At 60.4% G+C, this 15,980-nt stretch overlaps 3 protein-coding genes across 3 annotated transcripts; 1 reads left to right on the top strand and 2 right to left on the bottom strand.

The window, feature by feature from the left end:
* Positions 1-5: 5 nt before the first annotated feature.
* Positions 6-7,671, bottom strand: LOC102698518 (heterogeneous nuclear ribonucleoprotein U-like protein 2). The gene is made up of 14 exons (XM_069180607.1): positions 6,605-7,671; positions 6,359-6,455; positions 6,198-6,274; positions 5,690-5,829; positions 5,499-5,598; positions 5,287-5,399; positions 4,940-5,203; positions 4,608-4,730; positions 4,387-4,503; positions 3,699-3,867; positions 3,388-3,603; positions 3,098-3,168; positions 2,897-3,004; positions 6-2,383 (listed from the first exon to the last, which is right to left on the bottom strand). The coding sequence occupies exons 1-14, from the start codon at positions 7,506-7,508 to the stop codon at positions 2,285-2,287; spliced, it is 2,598 nt and encodes an 865-aa protein (XP_069036708.1). The 5' UTR covers positions 7,509-7,671; the 3' UTR covers positions 6-2,284.
* Positions 7,672-8,608: 937 nt separating this feature from the next.
* LOC102698316 (transmembrane protein 179) lies at positions 8,609-10,925 on the bottom strand. The gene is made up of 4 exons (XM_006642777.3): positions 10,491-10,925; positions 10,214-10,351; positions 9,799-9,877; positions 8,609-9,487 (listed from the first exon to the last, which is right to left on the bottom strand). Exons 1-4 carry the CDS (start codon positions 10,790-10,792, stop codon positions 9,287-9,289), a joined length of 720 nt encoding a protein of 239 aa, XP_006642840.2. The 5' UTR covers positions 10,793-10,925; the 3' UTR covers positions 8,609-9,286.
* Positions 10,926-11,560: 635 nt separating this feature from the next.
* Positions 11,561-15,076, top strand: ttc9c (tetratricopeptide repeat domain 9C). The gene is made up of 4 exons (XM_015338743.2): positions 11,561-11,648; positions 12,249-12,600; positions 13,281-13,463; positions 14,373-15,076. Exons 1-4 carry the CDS (start codon positions 11,637-11,639, stop codon positions 14,465-14,467), a joined length of 642 nt encoding a protein of 213 aa, XP_015194229.2. The 5' UTR covers positions 11,561-11,636; the 3' UTR covers positions 14,468-15,076.
* Positions 15,077-15,980: the final 904 nt, after the last annotated feature.

Genomic DNA, 15,980 nt, shown 5'->3' on the forward strand with positions numbered 1-15,980 from the left:
TCAAGTACGTTTGAATTAACTTTATTTATATTAATTACAGCCTTCAAAATTTCCACTCTGTTCCAGCGCTGGTCGAAGGAGGACAATTTAACTGGGCCCCACACTGTTCAACCCTCCCACCTCCTCCCCCCTCCGGTACCACCGAGCCCCTGTACTCCGGGTTTGACCCGCACGGCCCGAGGCCGGGATCCTGCCCCCCTGCTGAAGGTCACTCCAGGAATGCGGAAAGACCACCAGCCAGGATCTGCCATGGAAGAGAATGGAGCTCAAGTGCAGAGCCCCCCTGCCAGGACAGGAGCTGGGTCCCCCCACTCTGGGCGAACCGTGGAGGGGTCACGGAGAGCCCCACATCCCGCAGGGCCTTGAATGAACCCCTAACTCCAGAAGAGGATCTCAGCAGCCTTGGGACAGGTGAACTGTGAGGAACGCAGCAGGCCCATGGACACAGAGCGATTCAGAACAATGAAACCAGACGCCTCTTGGACCTCCAGGCTCCAGGATCCAAACACTTGTCGTCCTCAGGGCTGAGTTATTGAGAAACGGGCTGGATCAGGGCTCTCCAGGAGCAGGCAGGCGGAGCCTCTGTGGGGCACATCTGTCTCAGGCTGCGTTAGTCAGAAAGGCTGCACTGGGATACAGGGGCACACAATCGCACCTCTGCGGTCACACACAGACGCACGCACAATCGCACCTCTGCGGTCACACACAGACGCACGCACAATCGCACCTCTGCTGTCACACACAGGCGCACGCACAATCGCATCTCTGGGGTCACACACAGACGCACGCACAATCGCATCTCCGCAGTCACACACTGACGCACGCACAATCGCATCTCTGCGGTCACACAGACGCACGCACAATCGCATCTCTGCGGTCACACAGACGCACGCACAATCGCATCTCTGCGGTCACACACAGACGCACGCACAATCGCAACTCTGCGGTCACACACAGACACGCGCACAATTGCAACTCTGCAGCCACACACAGACACATCTCCTGACACACACCTGCTCAGACAGCCTCTTCAACAACAGGCACAGACAGACACTGACTCTGACAGCTACACAGCTGGAAGCCCAGAGACAGATACACAGCCCCTGCCTGTGTGCCGGACAGGCCCAGAACTGCCTCCAGCACCTCCCCACTCTCTCTCGCAGATTGTATTGCTGTGAGAACAGTTTCACAGGTAATCATACAAAAAACAAATGCTCGCAGATCTGAAGCTTTATGCAATTTAAAAAAAAATAATTTTGAACCCTTAGGTATACATGGTTAAAGCTGTTTTAAAGTTATTAAAATTTGTCAAAGCATAAAACAGCAAATTGTTTTTTTACAAAAGCTGAATAAAATCTAAAAGCCAAAAAATCACCCTACAGAGCAAAGAGAAACTCAGGTGGCTGAGCTGGACTCCACTGTGCAGGACTCCAGTCACACTAGCATGTCAGGAAAAGCATAACAAGTCACACAGATATTTCTCCCCTGCCACCTAGAATGGCTAGCTGGCTCTGAGTGCATGCTGGGAAAGCAGGAGGACCAGGCCTGTGTCCAAGCCCACAGTTCAGCTTCACTCAAAACAAGGGAGCAGCCTTGAACTTCTGGGAAAGAGTCTCCAGCAGCTTGGAAAGCCTGGAGCAGATCAGACTGCTGTGCAGTGGGAGTCTGACTGACAGCACGGTCATATCATTATAATCAGAATCTCACCGACGCCGACAGATCAGAGCAGACGGTACTGGGAGCCGGATTAGTTCTTCACTGGGATTACAATCAGACTCCACTGACACTGACAGAGCAGTCTGAGACACTGCAGGCTGGACCGAGACCCAGCAGCACACCCAGAGCCCTAACCCAAAGCCCAGCAGCAAAAAGAGCTATTCTACTGGAGAGACCACGTGCCCTGTGACAGGACGTCCCAAATATTGACACCTATTTACAGACAGGGAGCACAGAAAGAGTGCAGCAAAGTCAGAGACCGTTTCTGAATTAAGACAATGAAAACCTCTCTTTCGATTTACAAATACAACCGAAAAGTCTGTAGTTTTTTTTTTTTCCTGTGGCGGCGGATTAAGAAAGAGGATCAACGATTAAAAACGATTTAGAAAAAGAGTCGAGTTGCCTCCTCGGTGCTGCCCCGGGCCGGCCTCCCCCCGGCCCGTCCTGGCGACAGCGCGCCCCGCTCCTCTGGGGGGACCTGCGACGCCGGAGGGGAGAGGCAGGCAGGCAGGGAGAGGGGGTGTAGCTGCCGTGTCGATTTCAGGGAGGGGCGGTGGGGGAGGCGGGTTTACCGGTAACCCCGATAGTTGCCGCCGCCGCCGTAGTTGTAGTTCCTGTGGCCCCCGCTGTAGCCATAGCGATCCTGGTCCTGGTAATACCGGTCCCACTGCGCAGAGAGGGAGAGAGAGAGAGGTCAGGGGCGCGCAGAGAGACGGGGTACAGAGGGAGAGAGAGGTCAGGGGCGCGTAGAGAGAGAGAGGTCAGGGGCGCGCAGAGAGACGGGGTACAGAGGGAGAGAGGGGTCAGGGGCAGAGAGAGAGAGAGAGATCAGGGGCGCGCAGAGAGACGGACAGAGGGAGAGAAGCTGGGGGGCAGACAGAGAGAGGTCAGGGGCGCAGAGAGGGAGAGAGAGGTCAAGGACGCGCAGAGAGAGAGGTGAGGGGCACAGAGAGGGAGAGGGAGGTCAGGGGTGCGCAGGGAGACGGGGCACAGAGGGAGAGAAGCTGGGGGGCAGACAGAGAGAGGTCAGGGGCGCAGAGAGGGAGAGAGAGGTCAGTGGCGCGCAGAGAGATGGGGGGCAGACGGAGAGAGGTCAGGGGCGCAGAGAGGGAGAGAGAGGTCAGGGGCGCACAGTGAGAGAGGGAGACAGAGAGAGTTCAGGGGCCTCTGCTCGCCTCACCTCGCCGGTGTACTGGCGGTAGTAGTCACGGTAGCGCTGGGGGTTGTAGCCGCGGTTGTAGAAGGTGTCGTACTCGGTGCAGTACTGGCTGAAGAAGGGCCGGTACTCCTGCGGGGAGGAGAGGGGGCGGGTCACACCGACAGGCAGGCAACCGGACCAGGGGCAGATCGGACCGGACCGGACCGGGCGCCTCATACTCACCCCGCGCTGGGGGCCCCAGTAGGGCTGGGGCTGTCCGTACGGCCTCTGGATATAGCCCCCTCTGCCCCCCCCTGCAGAGGGCGAGAGTGAGGAGGTTAGGACGCGCTTGTGAACAACGGCAGCCCTCTGGGTCCACAGTCACCCGTCCCGGGCCGGGCCGAGCCGAGCCGAGCCGAGGGGGCAGCGCCCCGACGGTCAGCCTGCTCAGGCCTGCGGCGGACTCGAGGGTTTCTGTGACCCCGGACGACCCCCTGGCTTACTCAGGCGAAGCAATCTCGGACCCGGCTCACCGTATCCGCGGTCCCGGTCTCCCGGCCGGGGGGGCCGGCCAGGCTGGGGGGGCGGTTTGCGCCGGTTGCGGTTCTTCTTGCGCTTGGGGGGCGCGGGCAGCAGGCGGCGGGCCTCCTCCTTGTAGCCCAGCAGCAGCTTCTCCGTCTCCTCCTTGGTCAGCTCGGAGAACAGCACCTCGTCCAGGACCTCGCTGCACTGCGGGAGAGTGAAGCTCACTGCCGGCCGGCAGCGGCGGACAGCGGTCAGCACGCGGCCGCCGGGCGGACGGACGGGCGGGTCGCCCCCCGGACGCAGCTGCGCCCCCTCTCACCCTTGACTTTGAGCAGCGAGATCTCCGGCACCTCCTCCCCCTCCTCCTGCTGCAGGAGCCCCAGCCTGCGCTTCCACTCCTCGTCCGTGGGGAAGACGACCACCGCCTTGCGCTGGAAGCCCTTGAAGCGCAGCAGCTTGCGGCGCTGGGCCGAGGAGTACACGTTCGCCTGCAGAGGACGGGCACAGAGAGATGGCTCCCGCAGCAACACCAGGCCCCCGCACCACAGAAACCCCACCGCCTCCGCCTGCACACACCCAGCCCCCCGGGCACAAACCCCGCCCCTTCCAACATACCCCACCCCCATTGTAGAATCCCGCCCCCTCCTCCTCACAACACACCTCAAACACCCCGCCCCCCTCCTCCTCACAACACACCTCAAACACCCCGCCCCCCTCCTCCTCACAACACACCTCAAACACCCCGCCCCCCTCCTCCTCACAACACACCTCAAACACCCCGCCCCCCTCCTCCTCACAACACACCTCAAACACCCCGCCCCCCTCCTCCTCACAACACACCTCAAACACCCCGCCCCCTCCTCCTCACAACACACCTCAAACACCCCGCCCCCTCCTCCTCACAACACACCTCAAACACCCCGCCCGCAGTACAGCCCCACCCCCTCCCACTCACCCTCCCCAGTACAGCCCCGCCCCCTCCCACTCACCCCGCCCCTGCACTGTACCTGGTCAAGGATGTAGTTTCTGCGTTGGCGTGCCGCCACCCTGATCAGCTGACTGAGGCACTGCGTGGCCTGCTGGAGCATCTGCTCCTTCTGCTCCGGGTTCGAGGGAGCCTTCACCTGCGGCAGAGGAGCGGAACAGGCCGCGTTGGTCCAGACAGGAAAGCAGGGGCCGAGCCAGGCCGCCCCCCCACACCCCCCCCCGGACTCGCCCTGGGGCTCACCCTCATGCAGTCCAGCACGGTCCGGGTCCCCAGCAGGTTGTAGCGCTTCTCTGGGTTCTGGGCCATGTGGTTCCGGGCCCAGTGGGTCTTCCCGGCACCAGGCATGCCCACCATCAGAATAACCTGGCAAGACACACACACACACACAGCGGTCAGGGGTCACTGTGAACCCCGAACTTTAGAGGTTCGGGCCCACAAAACCCTCCCACGACCTTCGCCTTCTGTGCCTCCCCTGAGCTCAGCCACAGAGGGTCACGACCCCCGTTCGTCGCCAGGGGGACGGGTCTCGCGAGGGTCGCGCTCTGCGGCCGACGGCGCGGACGCCCACCCACCTCGCACTCCTCCTTGGTCCGGGGCGCCACGGGCGCGCGCACGCGCTGCTCGGGGGGCAGGGAGTGCAGCAGGGCGAAGCCGGCGGGGCCGGGGTGCCAGGGCGCCTCCTCCTGGCCCAGGTGCAGCGCCACGGCGCAGTTGCGGCAGAGCACGTGGGGGAAGAGCGCGCGGCCGGCCAGGGGCCCGCGGCCCACGCGGAACGCCACGCCCAGCGGGCAGCCGTTCTTCTGGAAGGACAGCTCCACCTCCTCGTCCGAGAAGCTCTGGGGAGAGAGGGCCGCGGGTCAGCTCGGCACCCGGGGCGGGCGGCGAGACACCCCTCCCGGGGACGGCCCCCCCGACTCACCGCGAAGCAGCCGATCACGTCGTTCTCCGCAAAGGGCTCCCCGAAGTCTTCCGCCTGGCCCCCCGTCACCTTCTTGCCCCGTCCGTCATACCCGTAGGACAGGTCGTCCTCTCCTGCGGGGGGCGGGGAGCAGGGGAGAGGTCACGCGTGGGCCGGGGCAGTTAGCAGAAGGGGGGCAGTTAGCAGGGACGCGCTCGGGGGCAGATACTCACCCAGCTGGAAGCTGGACCCGTCCACCGACCAGCCGACTCTCAGCACCGGCACCTCCGGGTCGTCGGGCTGCAGCTCCTTGTCCGACAGCTTCCTGACGAACTGCAGGACGGGCGGACAGCGCGCGTCAGTGTGTGTGCGTGTGTGAGTGCGTGCGCCTCTCTCTCAGCGCAGGACGGACGAGCGCACCCACCTTGGCCTCGAACCCGACCTGCCCCTGCGCGACGCCGTGGGTGACCCTGCAGCCCGACCACAGGAAGGGGAACCGCTCGGAGAAGAGGGGCTGCCCGCCCAGCGCGCCCTTCCCCACCTCGAAGTGCAGGTCGCTGTTGTCTGGGGGAGAGAGACAGGGGGGGCTGCCGTTACACAACACACACACGCCCCCAGGAGAGCCCCCGAGGTAGAGTGACCCCCGGGAGAGCATGACCCTGAGTCACAGTGACCCCCAGGAGAGCTCCAGAGGCACAGTGACCCCCAGGAGAGCATGACCCTGAGTCACAGTGACCCCCAGGAGAGCTCCAGAGGCACAGTGACCCCCAGGAGAGCATGACCCTGAGTCACAGTGACCCCCAAGAGAGCCCCAGAGGTACAGTGACCCCCAAGAGAGCCCCCGAGGCACAGTGACCCCGAGTCACAGAGCCCCCAGGAGAGCGTGACCCCGAGTCACAGTGTGCGTGTCAGAGGACGGCCAGCTGACTCACAGGAATCCAGGCGCACTTGTCCTTCGTCCACCTCCTCTTCCTCACCCAGCTCCGGCTCCGGGTCTGGAGACTTGGCCCTGCAGCGCGGACACAGACACAGTCAGGAACACGCGTGTCTCTGCGCCCCCCGGGCCCCTTAGTCCCCCGGCCCCGCGACCTACCTGTTGTAGTTGATCTCCTCCTTGAACTCGTAGTAGCCCCGGCCCCTCTCGCCGTGCGGCCGCTTCACCCCCCGGCGCTCGCCCTCGGCCGCCGCCCCTGCCGGGAGAGGGAGACAAGTCAGCGCGGCAGAGACCCGACACGGGGCCCGCAGACCCGGAGCGGATCAGACTGCTGCACACCCGGGCTCCGCCAGCCCCCCTCCGGCCCTGTCAGGCTGCACACGCAGCTCCACGGCGGCTCCTCACCCGTCCCCTCGCCGGTCGGCTCCCCGTCCGCCTCCATCTCCGAGCCGGACTCCTCGCTGCCTCCCTCGGCGGCCCCCGGCCGGCCCTGAGGCTGCCCGTTCACCCCGTCCCCCTGCGCTGCGCTGCCCGTGGAGGCCGGGGCTGGTGTGGCGGCGGCCGCCTCGCTGCTCGCGGCCGGCGTCTCCTTGGCTCTGGCCGGCGACTGGGCGTTCCTCACCGGCGAGCCGGTTACTCCAGCCCCCGGCTCGGCGCCCGGCGGGGAGGCCTGGGTGTCCTGTTCCGCGGATGGGCCTTCGGGCTGCTGTGGCCGTGCGTCTCCAGGCCTGGCTGTCTGCTCCCCCGGCGCCTCGATCGGCTGGGGCTCCTGGGCCGCGGGCCTCTGCGGGGAAGGGGCAGGCGACGCCTGGGCCGGGCTGACAGCCTCTTCTGCTTCGGAGAGCGGCTTCGGGTCCGGCTGTACGTCCACCGTCGGGGGAGCAGCTTCGACGGGCGTCTCTGCCTCTCTGGGTGCCTGCTCGGGCGGCTGGGGCCCGGCATCGCTCGGGCCGAGGGCCTCCAGAGGCTCCGGCCTCGCCGACTCTGCCTCCGTCGCCTGGGCGACTTCCTCCTCCTCCTCCTCTTCTTCCTCCTCCTCCTCCACCCCAGCGATACTCTGCTGGTCCCCCGCCGTCAATTCAACCGCCTCGGTCTCCCCTCCTGGGGCCTCCTGGGGCTCCCCGGCGTCCACCTCCGTAGGCCCGACATCCCCGGCCTCTCCTGGCGCCGCCCCCGCCGTCTCGGCCTCGATGGCGGCCAGCAGCCGCTCCACCAGGTCGGCCTTCAGCCCTCGAGTGTCCAGGCCGCGCTGCTGCAGCTCGGTCCGTAACTCGGCCACTTTCAGCTTCTTCACGTCCAGCGCGCTCATTTCCACTTCAGTGTCTGTCCTCCCTTTTTCTGGTTAAAAAAAAAAATTATCCCGTCTCCCCCTAATTTTTAAAAAATATATTGCCCGCTATCAGATCCCGTTACAGTTTGTAAATACAGCGTCACCTGACGAAAGGAAGAAACGGGGACTGGCCAGCCTACGTGAGTTTTACCTAGCAACGACGCATGGGAACATAAATTTTCTGATTGGTAGAGGAGACCGTCACCCCGCCCACTGGCTTCAACTCTCGCAGCCGATTGGGCACTCGATGCACCGTTATGTCGCTTTTTTGGATTGGACGGTTGATTTTTAAACCCTCCTTTTAAAATCGAGTGTGGTACACTGGCCCGCATTTTTACCTAGCAACACGAAGGGGTTAGGCCTGGGCTTTTTTTCTATTGGCTGTAAGCGGAAAGCTTCTGATTAGGAATAAAAAGAAACCCATTGGACACTGAGAAGGTTTCAGTCGAGAAACTAGGGAAGTGACGTCTGTCAAAATGGCCACTTGATCAAAACGAAGCAGGAAAACAACTGTTAGCTTCATCAACATAAACAAATTTATCATTTTATTATCTTACAAGTACGCTGCAAATACTGCGAATTGCAGTATTAAAAGCATACCAGCCACCCCAAGTGACTCTTTTCATTATGGGGTCCCCAGCATCCCTACTGGAGAGGCTCAGAGCAGTGACCCCATGCCCAGCGGAGTGACCCCTGGCCAGAGCAGTGACCCCGTGCCCAGCGGAGTGACCCCCTGGCCAGAGCAGTGACCCCAAGGCCATGCAGGCAGTGAGGCAGCAGGGGTCGGACTGGCAGGGATCTCTCCAGCGACACCCCAAGGTCCTCTGGTGTTTAGACACCCCGAATCTCTCCCGCTGTCTGTGCTGTTGAGCAGCGAGTGTTGGGGCGCCCCCCAGGCAGAAACACAGGGGACCCCAAGGTCTCTTCACCCAGCCCGCGTGGGACGTCCCAGAAGCCAACGATCTGTATCCCTCCCCCAGGGGCACTGGGCTCCAGGTACGAGCCCCTGGCACGTCTGTACACAGTGGGGGGTGGGGGTGTGGGACAAGCTGACGGCGTCAGAAGATGGACAAGCAAAATCAAAGTTAAAATTCAGCTTTATTAATTTTGTTTTAAAAAAAAACACCAACAACAACCACCACCACCACGCTTCCAGCCAGACGCGCAGGTCCTGGAAAAATAACACTCTGTGCAGGAACACAGCGCCCCACCCCGGAGGGGTCACTGCTCACCCCTGGGGTCCTCGCTCTGGAATCTGGGGTCACAGCAGCCCAGTCAGCCCCGGGCACCCTGGAGGAAGGGGGTGTCCTCAGGCGGCGCTCTTCAGAGCAGGGGGGTCCCCCCAGACAGGGACTGGACCCCCTCGTGCTCCGTCCTTCCGATCGGACGTCGCTCCGACTCCTCCGGGTGCGGCCCTGGCGGAGAGCTGCGAGCCTGCCGGCGCCCCCTTGAGGAGGCGAGGAGAACTTCTCCCGGCGCTGGCGTCGCCACAGACTCTGTCATCCGGACCGCGGCAGGCGAGCTCCACCCTCCGGGGGGTGCTGTCCCAGCGGCCATGTGTGTTTCCTGCGCGGGTACGAGTGCGGTCACCCTGTGTGTGTGTGTGTGTGTGTGTGGCTCTACTACAACTGCATGATTTCTGTGTCAGAAGTACATGAGTGCCTGCCCTGAGGTGTCCAGTGGGGTCAGTGCTGGGGGCCACACTGTCCTGAGGTGTCCAGTGGGGTCAGTGCAGTTTATGTGCGTATGTGTGGAGGTCAGATAAAGTGCCCAGCGGGGTGTTCATGTGTGCAGGGGTGAGAGGTCATAGGTTGAGGGTCACAGCCAAGTCCCAGCAGGAGCTCCTTCTCCCTGGCCAGGCAGGGCCCTAGTACCTCCCTCCTGTGGGAGCAATACAGCCTCAGGAAAGACAGCACAGAGAGGGCCAGCCACAGCACGGACACTCCCCACAGGCCAGCCTGGGACAGAGAGAGAGGGGTTCATACAGACACTGACTGGACACTCCAGTACATTAACACTGCACTAAGAGAGAGAGGGGTTAATACAGACACACTGACTGGACACTCCAGTACATTAACACTGCACTAAGAGAGAGAGGGGTTAATACAGACACACTGACTGGACACTCCAGTACATGAACACTGCACTGAGAGAGAGAGGGGTTCATACAGACACACTGACTGGACACTCCAGTACATGAACACTGCACTGAGAGAGAGAGGGGTTCATACACACACACTGACAGGACGGTACAGGTGTCCAGTGTTACCTGTGCCCAGGTGAGCTCGCTGTAGAAGGCTGTTGTGTCCACGTCCAGGTACAGGGGGGTGGCCTGGGCCTCTGCACAGCTGGAGAGGGAGAGAGAGGTCAGCAGGAGGTCAGAGTGAGAAACAGGCTGAAACATTTCGGAAGACTGTGGGTGGATCGGGGTGGACCGGACCAAGACCTGGTGCTGTCCGGTGGGCCTGTGCAGTGCTGCTCAGGGTCCGAACTAAACTGGGAGCTGCCTCGTCCCAGGAGGTGAAAGGTTAAAGGTGAAACTTTAACCCAGACCGGTGCGCTGGGATCGGTCTCTGGGTCACCCCAACCCTTCTCTGACCCCAGTGCCCACGCTGAGTGTCTCAGAGAATCGGTGTGTGTGTCTCAGATCAGTGTCGCTGCACCCGAGCATCGAAGCTGTGTACCTGAAGGGCGCCGCCTGCTGGCCGGTGACGGTGTCGCACCAGGACTGGAAGCCCAGGCTGAGCGTGACGCTGGAGCCCAGAGACAGAAGGAGCAGGCTGGCACTGAGCAGCAGCGTCAGAGCCGAGCACAGCGGCGTGCTGGAGAGAGAGAGAGAGAGAATCAGCGCTGGACCCCCGGCAGTTAAACCTCCTCTCTGCGCCTCCAGTGCTCGCGGATGAACATTCTGTAGGTACCGCAGCCGCGCGCAGCTCGGGGCACCCCGCCGCCCCCACTTACTCGTCGTGCCCGCGGTGCAGGTAGAAGATGCTCCGCCAGCTCTGCACGGCCCCGAACAGCACCGTGAACACCCCCACGAAGGCGGGCAGCTGGCAGGCGGCCGGCGGCCCCCACTCCAGCACCTGCAGCCGGGGCGCCCCGAGGCCGCCCTCCGGCCGCCAGTGGCCCCGGCTGAAGAGCAGGCACCGGCCCTTGAAGTGCGAGCCGTTCAGCGCCAGCGGCACCACCGTCAGGAGGCCGCCCAGCACGGACAGGGCGTAGGCGGCGCCGTGCGCCAGGAGGAGCCGGCGCTGCGGCGCCATGGCGTGCCCGGCCCGGCTCGGCTGGCGAGGGGAACCCGGAGACGGTTCTGGAAACGCCGGGGCGGATCCCGAGCCGCGGCTGACGTCATGCGCGCTGCCGACGTGCACGGGGGCGAGGCCGAGCCTTCTGCGTGGGGGGTGCGGAGAGCAGCGGTGTTGAGTCCCACAGACTAGAGAGAGCGTGAAAGAACCGGGCTGGGAAGTGCGGGAGGAAGACTGTGGTGTGAAGAACAAGGCAGGGCGGCTGGGACGCACACGTTCACACATCAAGATGAAATAAAGACGCAGGCGGTTTCGAGATGGGCGCAAGTGGTATAGAAACATTAATTGACAGTAAGAAATATACAGCAGTTGTTTTTTTTTGGAGGGGATTTCAGAAGTAGGGATAGAAAGGAAAAATACATATTCATAAATAGGGACATGCTGCTGCGAATGGATATTCGCTTGGTGAAAGAATCATTTGAATACCGTGAACCCTCCCAGACACATTTCGGACACAAGCCCTTCAGCCTCCTTACGCGATTAATCACAATTCCGGCGCAGAAACAGTACATGGAAACTGCCAAGTGGTTAAATCACCCCTCATTGGGGAAAAAATAACTCGTAATTCCAGTGTTGTTCAGGATGTAAATAAACCCTTACCGCCACGTGACCCGGGGGTGGGGGGCTCCCTCCTTCTTTGCCCAACTTCCTGGTGGCGTCAAGGACTTCCGGGTCGCGCCGCGGTGAGGGCGGAAGCAGCCTCTCACTGGCAGACTCGCCTGGGGGAGCGCTCCGGCGGCGAGCTCTTGTGCTGCTCTGCTCCACAGCCGGCGAGTCCAGCGGGCGCGGCGAGGGGGTGTTCATGGCCGAAGAGGTAAAGGACTGCGGGCAGACGAGGGAGCAGGAGTCGGGGCGGTTAACGGCAGGACTGAGGGGGAGGGTACAGGTGAAAGTCGCTCGTGAGCCGAGACTCGCACCGTCGGCCCGTGGGATACTTGCTGTGGGACAGTCCCGTGCGACTCCCGACCCGCCTGCAGTGCAGGAATTCCCCTCCTCTGCTCCTCCAGCGGGAGACAGACTCGGGGCTCAGTCCGGCTGGGCAGCTGGGAGATGCCAGTTAACCCAGTTGATATATCTTTGCACAGTGGGGGGAACTGCAGCACCTGAGCAGAGGAGAGATGAAATGTGTTTTGGCACAGAACTTTAAACCCATGCTGAAAAGAGAAGAAAGGAAACGCAACGTTTCAGCAGTGGAGCCTTCTTGGGGTGTGAACACGGGCTCGACAGCCAAAACGTTGTCTCCTTTCTTCTCTTTTCAGCAGGGAATCAACCTTTACTTCTTTTTAAATGTTTTTATTTAAACACCAGAAATACAAAAAAGGAGACGGAGTATTGAAATAGATACAGAAATCAACCTTTACCTGTTCCTCTGCAGCCTGCGCACGCCTGAATCCGCTGTTTGTATTTCACCCAGGGTGCAGCTGGATGGGGGGCGGAGCTTGGCCCCGAGGGGGCGGGGTCTGAGCGGGGCCCGGGGGAGGGGCCAGCGGGGTGTTCCAGGGGAGGGGCGGGGCCGGGCGCCCCGGAGGCGGAGGCGCAGCTGCAGGAGGCGGTCCTTCGGAAGGCGCAGGGGAACGAGCTGTACCGGGACCGGCGGTACCGGGCGGCGATCGGGAAGTACCACCGGGCCCTGCTGCTGCTGCGCGGGCTGGACCCCGAGGTGACGGCGCCCATGAGGAGCTTCGTGGCGCAGAGGGCGGTGCTCAGTGCCCAGCAGGAGGCGCTGCTGAGGAGCACGCAGGTGGACTGCTACAACAACCTGGCAGGTAAAGGCCTGTCTGCCCCGCCCCCAGGCACGGGCCTCCTCGCCCCCTGGGAGACGAGGGAGCTCTGCATCTGGTCTGACACTTCCCCCGGCTGAGTAATCGACACTGGTTCTCCCTCTGTCCCCTCCCTCACTCTCCTGCTCCTCTCTCTCCTCCTCTCCCCCTTTCTCATGCTCTCTTCTCCCCCCCCCTTCCTCTGCCTCTCCTCTTCCTCTCTTACTCGTCACTCCTCTCCTCCATCCTCCTCTCCTCTCCCCTCTCTCCCTCTTCCTCCTCCATCCTCCTCTCCTCTCCCTCTATTCCCTCTCCCCTCTCTCCCTCTTCCTCCTCCATCCTCTCTTACTCGTCCCTCCTCTCCTCTCCCTCTATTCTCTCTCCATCTCCTCCATCCTCCTCTCCTCTCCCTCTATTCTCTCTCCATCTCCTCCATCCTCCTCCCCTCTCCCCTCTATTCCCTCTTCCTCCTCCATCCTCCTCTCCTCTCCCTCTATTCCCTCTCCCCTCTCTCCCTCTTCCTCCTCCATCCTCTTACTCGTCCCTCCTCTCCTCTCCCTCTATTCTCTCTGCCTCTCCTCCATCCTCCTCTCCTCTCCCTCTATTCTCTCTGCCTCTCCTCCATCCTCCTCTCCCCTCTCCCCTCTCTCCCTCTTCCTCCTCCATCCTCCTCTCCCCCCCCGCAGCCTGTCTGCTGCAGCGCCCCCTGGTGGATTACGCCCGGGTGCGAGAGTACAGCCTGCGGGTGCTGCGCTGGCGAGAGGGGGACGTCAAGGCGCTGTACCGGGCGGGCGTGGCCACGCTGCAGCTGGGCGACCCGCGCACCGCCAGGCAGTACCTGCTGCAGGCCAGCAGGGGGCAGCCTCACGGTATTCCCGCCCGGGGTCTGGGCTGCACCGGGGGGGTTCACGAGCGATCAGCAACCCTCACATTCCTGCACTCGCCACTCAAACCGCGCCGTAGAGAAGGGGTACAGTGGGGGTACGCCAATCCGGTCCCCACACCCCAGGAGAGCAGAGTGATGATGGGGTTTGGCCAGGACACTGGGGTAACACGCCTACTCCTTTCGAGAAACACCCTGGGCGCTTTGGGAAAATGACACGCAGTTTTGGATGAAGTATTGAAATCTTACTGTCAATAAAATGCCGACTAAATGAAGTTCACAACACGCAAATACACTGGTGTAAAATAAGATCAGATAGTGTGTTGAAGACTCAGATTAGTCCAATAACGTCCATAACAATACTACCAAACGAGTAAAAATGTCATCATTGGCCACATGATTTTGTCCAATAGAAATCTCCCTTTGTGTCAATATCTGGGAACATGTATCTACCCATACCTGGGAAACAGGAGTGAACTGGAAAAACTGGTAAAAGACAAAAATGAGTCAAATGCAGCCGAGCTATAGGTATTGTACCTGTAGTCTTCAGTTACATATCGGATCGTGAATCAGAGTGGATCCTGTTTACAGAAACGGTCCGTGATGCCAAGTCGGACTCCAATGCTGGAAATTCTGCTCTCTGAGTCATTAACCTGTTCGGATTGATCCGTTTAATATTCCGCACAACTCCTGATCCAAAAGGGGTTTGTTTATCCCGCGGCAAAGCAGCACAAAAAGCCGGAAAATGATGGGTTAATTGAGATCGGGATGTTTATTCCGTCCTCATTCCTTGTTTGAGGTCGTAGTGGTCAGAGAGGGTGAGGAGGTGGGTGCGCCGCTGTCCGCCGGCCGGCGTGGACGGGTCAGCACTGACCGGGCTCCTCTCTCCCCCCAGACGCCAACGTCAGGAAGTACCTCCGGCTCACGGAGGAGAGGCTGAGCAGCGACCACGAGCGGGAGAAGGCGCTGTACAGGGGGATGTTCGGCTGAGCGGGTCCCGGGCCGGCTGGGAGGGAGGGAGGGGGGGGGAGGAGCTCGAGGGGGCGCAGCTGGGGACCCCATCCCCGGAGACAGCAGCTCCGCGCGTCTGTCTGCTGAGGGCAGGGGCAGCAACACATCTCGCTGTTCCACTGAGAGACACTGACTGGACTGGGAGCTGGATTAGTTCTTCACTGGGATTATAATCAGACTCCACTGACACTGACAGAGCAGTCTGACACACTGCTGGCTGGACTGGGAGCTGGATTAGTTCTTCACTGGGATTATAATCAGACTCCACTGACACTGCAGGCTGGACTGGACTGGCTGGACTGGGAGCTGGATTGTTCTTCACTGGGATTTTAATCAGACTCACTGACACTGACAGAGCAGTCTGAGACACTGCAGGCTGGACTGGACTGGGAGCTGGATTGTTCTTCACTGGGATTATAATCAGACTCACCAACACTGACAGAGCAGTCTGAGACACTGCAGGCTGGACTGGACTGGGAGCTGGATTGTTCTTCACTGGGATGACTGGACTGACTTTAATGTATGATTGGCTATAACATGTCAAGCAGAAATGATATTAAAAAAATAAAGTAGAAAAAAATGCATTGACTGGAGTGTTATAAACTGGTGTGTTTGGTAATTTAACAGTTCTGCAGCCCTGGTCCAGAGAATACCAGCATCCGAGTCACCCCGAGCAGCCTCTGTTTTAAAACTGGAAACATTCATTTAATAGAGCTCTAGTTCTTAAGAGTTGAACTGACTTCTCATTGATGTGTCCAACGATCTCTAAATTAATATTATCAATACCATACACTTATATAGCGCTTTTCTGGATACTCCACTCAAAGCTCTTTCCAGGTACTGGGAACTCCTAATCAGTTAGGTTAAATATCCCAAGTAATATTCAGGACACGTTTTAGCGTTACCCCACCGTTAAAAAAACATCGGCGCACTGACGATTCACAGAGGAAAGAGCTGGGGCTGTAATACAAGGATTCGGTCAGCAGAGGGCGATACCTCCTGCACACAGGCCGGGGGACGGGGGTGGGTGGAAAGGATGTCGGCGCAGTTCCTCCGTGTGTCCGCATGGAGGCGCTGTTGCGCCAAACCTCTTGATGACTGCGGGTGCTTTTCAGAACGGCCTTTACAGAATACTGGGGCAAATTAAAAACAAGAAGACTTCTGTACAAGTGTCCTTCAATCTGAATATTTTTTTTTCCTATTGGACAACTACTGCTGTTTGGGCTTGAACTCTGAAGCCGACAGCCAGTGCAGGCTCCATGCTACGAGCTGGGCAGGAATGAGATTAAATGAGCAGACCCGAACCAGGCACAAGGAAACCAAGGGGGAAAAACAGCACCAGAAAATACAAATGCCCTCATCATCAAGCAGAGTGCGGGGAGTGATACATGTGATGGCCAGTGTTTGTTCTCCCAGTTACACAAAGTAATAAAGACCTGTCCAAACTGACAGCAAATACTGGGGACGTCACCCTCAGTACACCTCCCAGTGG

Source organism: Lepisosteus oculatus, chromosome 18 (assembly GCF_040954835.1).
Source record: "Lepisosteus oculatus isolate fLepOcu1 chromosome 18, fLepOcu1.hap2, whole genome shotgun sequence".
NCBI classification, from domain to species: domain Eukaryota; kingdom Metazoa; phylum Chordata; class Actinopteri; order Semionotiformes; family Lepisosteidae; genus Lepisosteus; species Lepisosteus oculatus.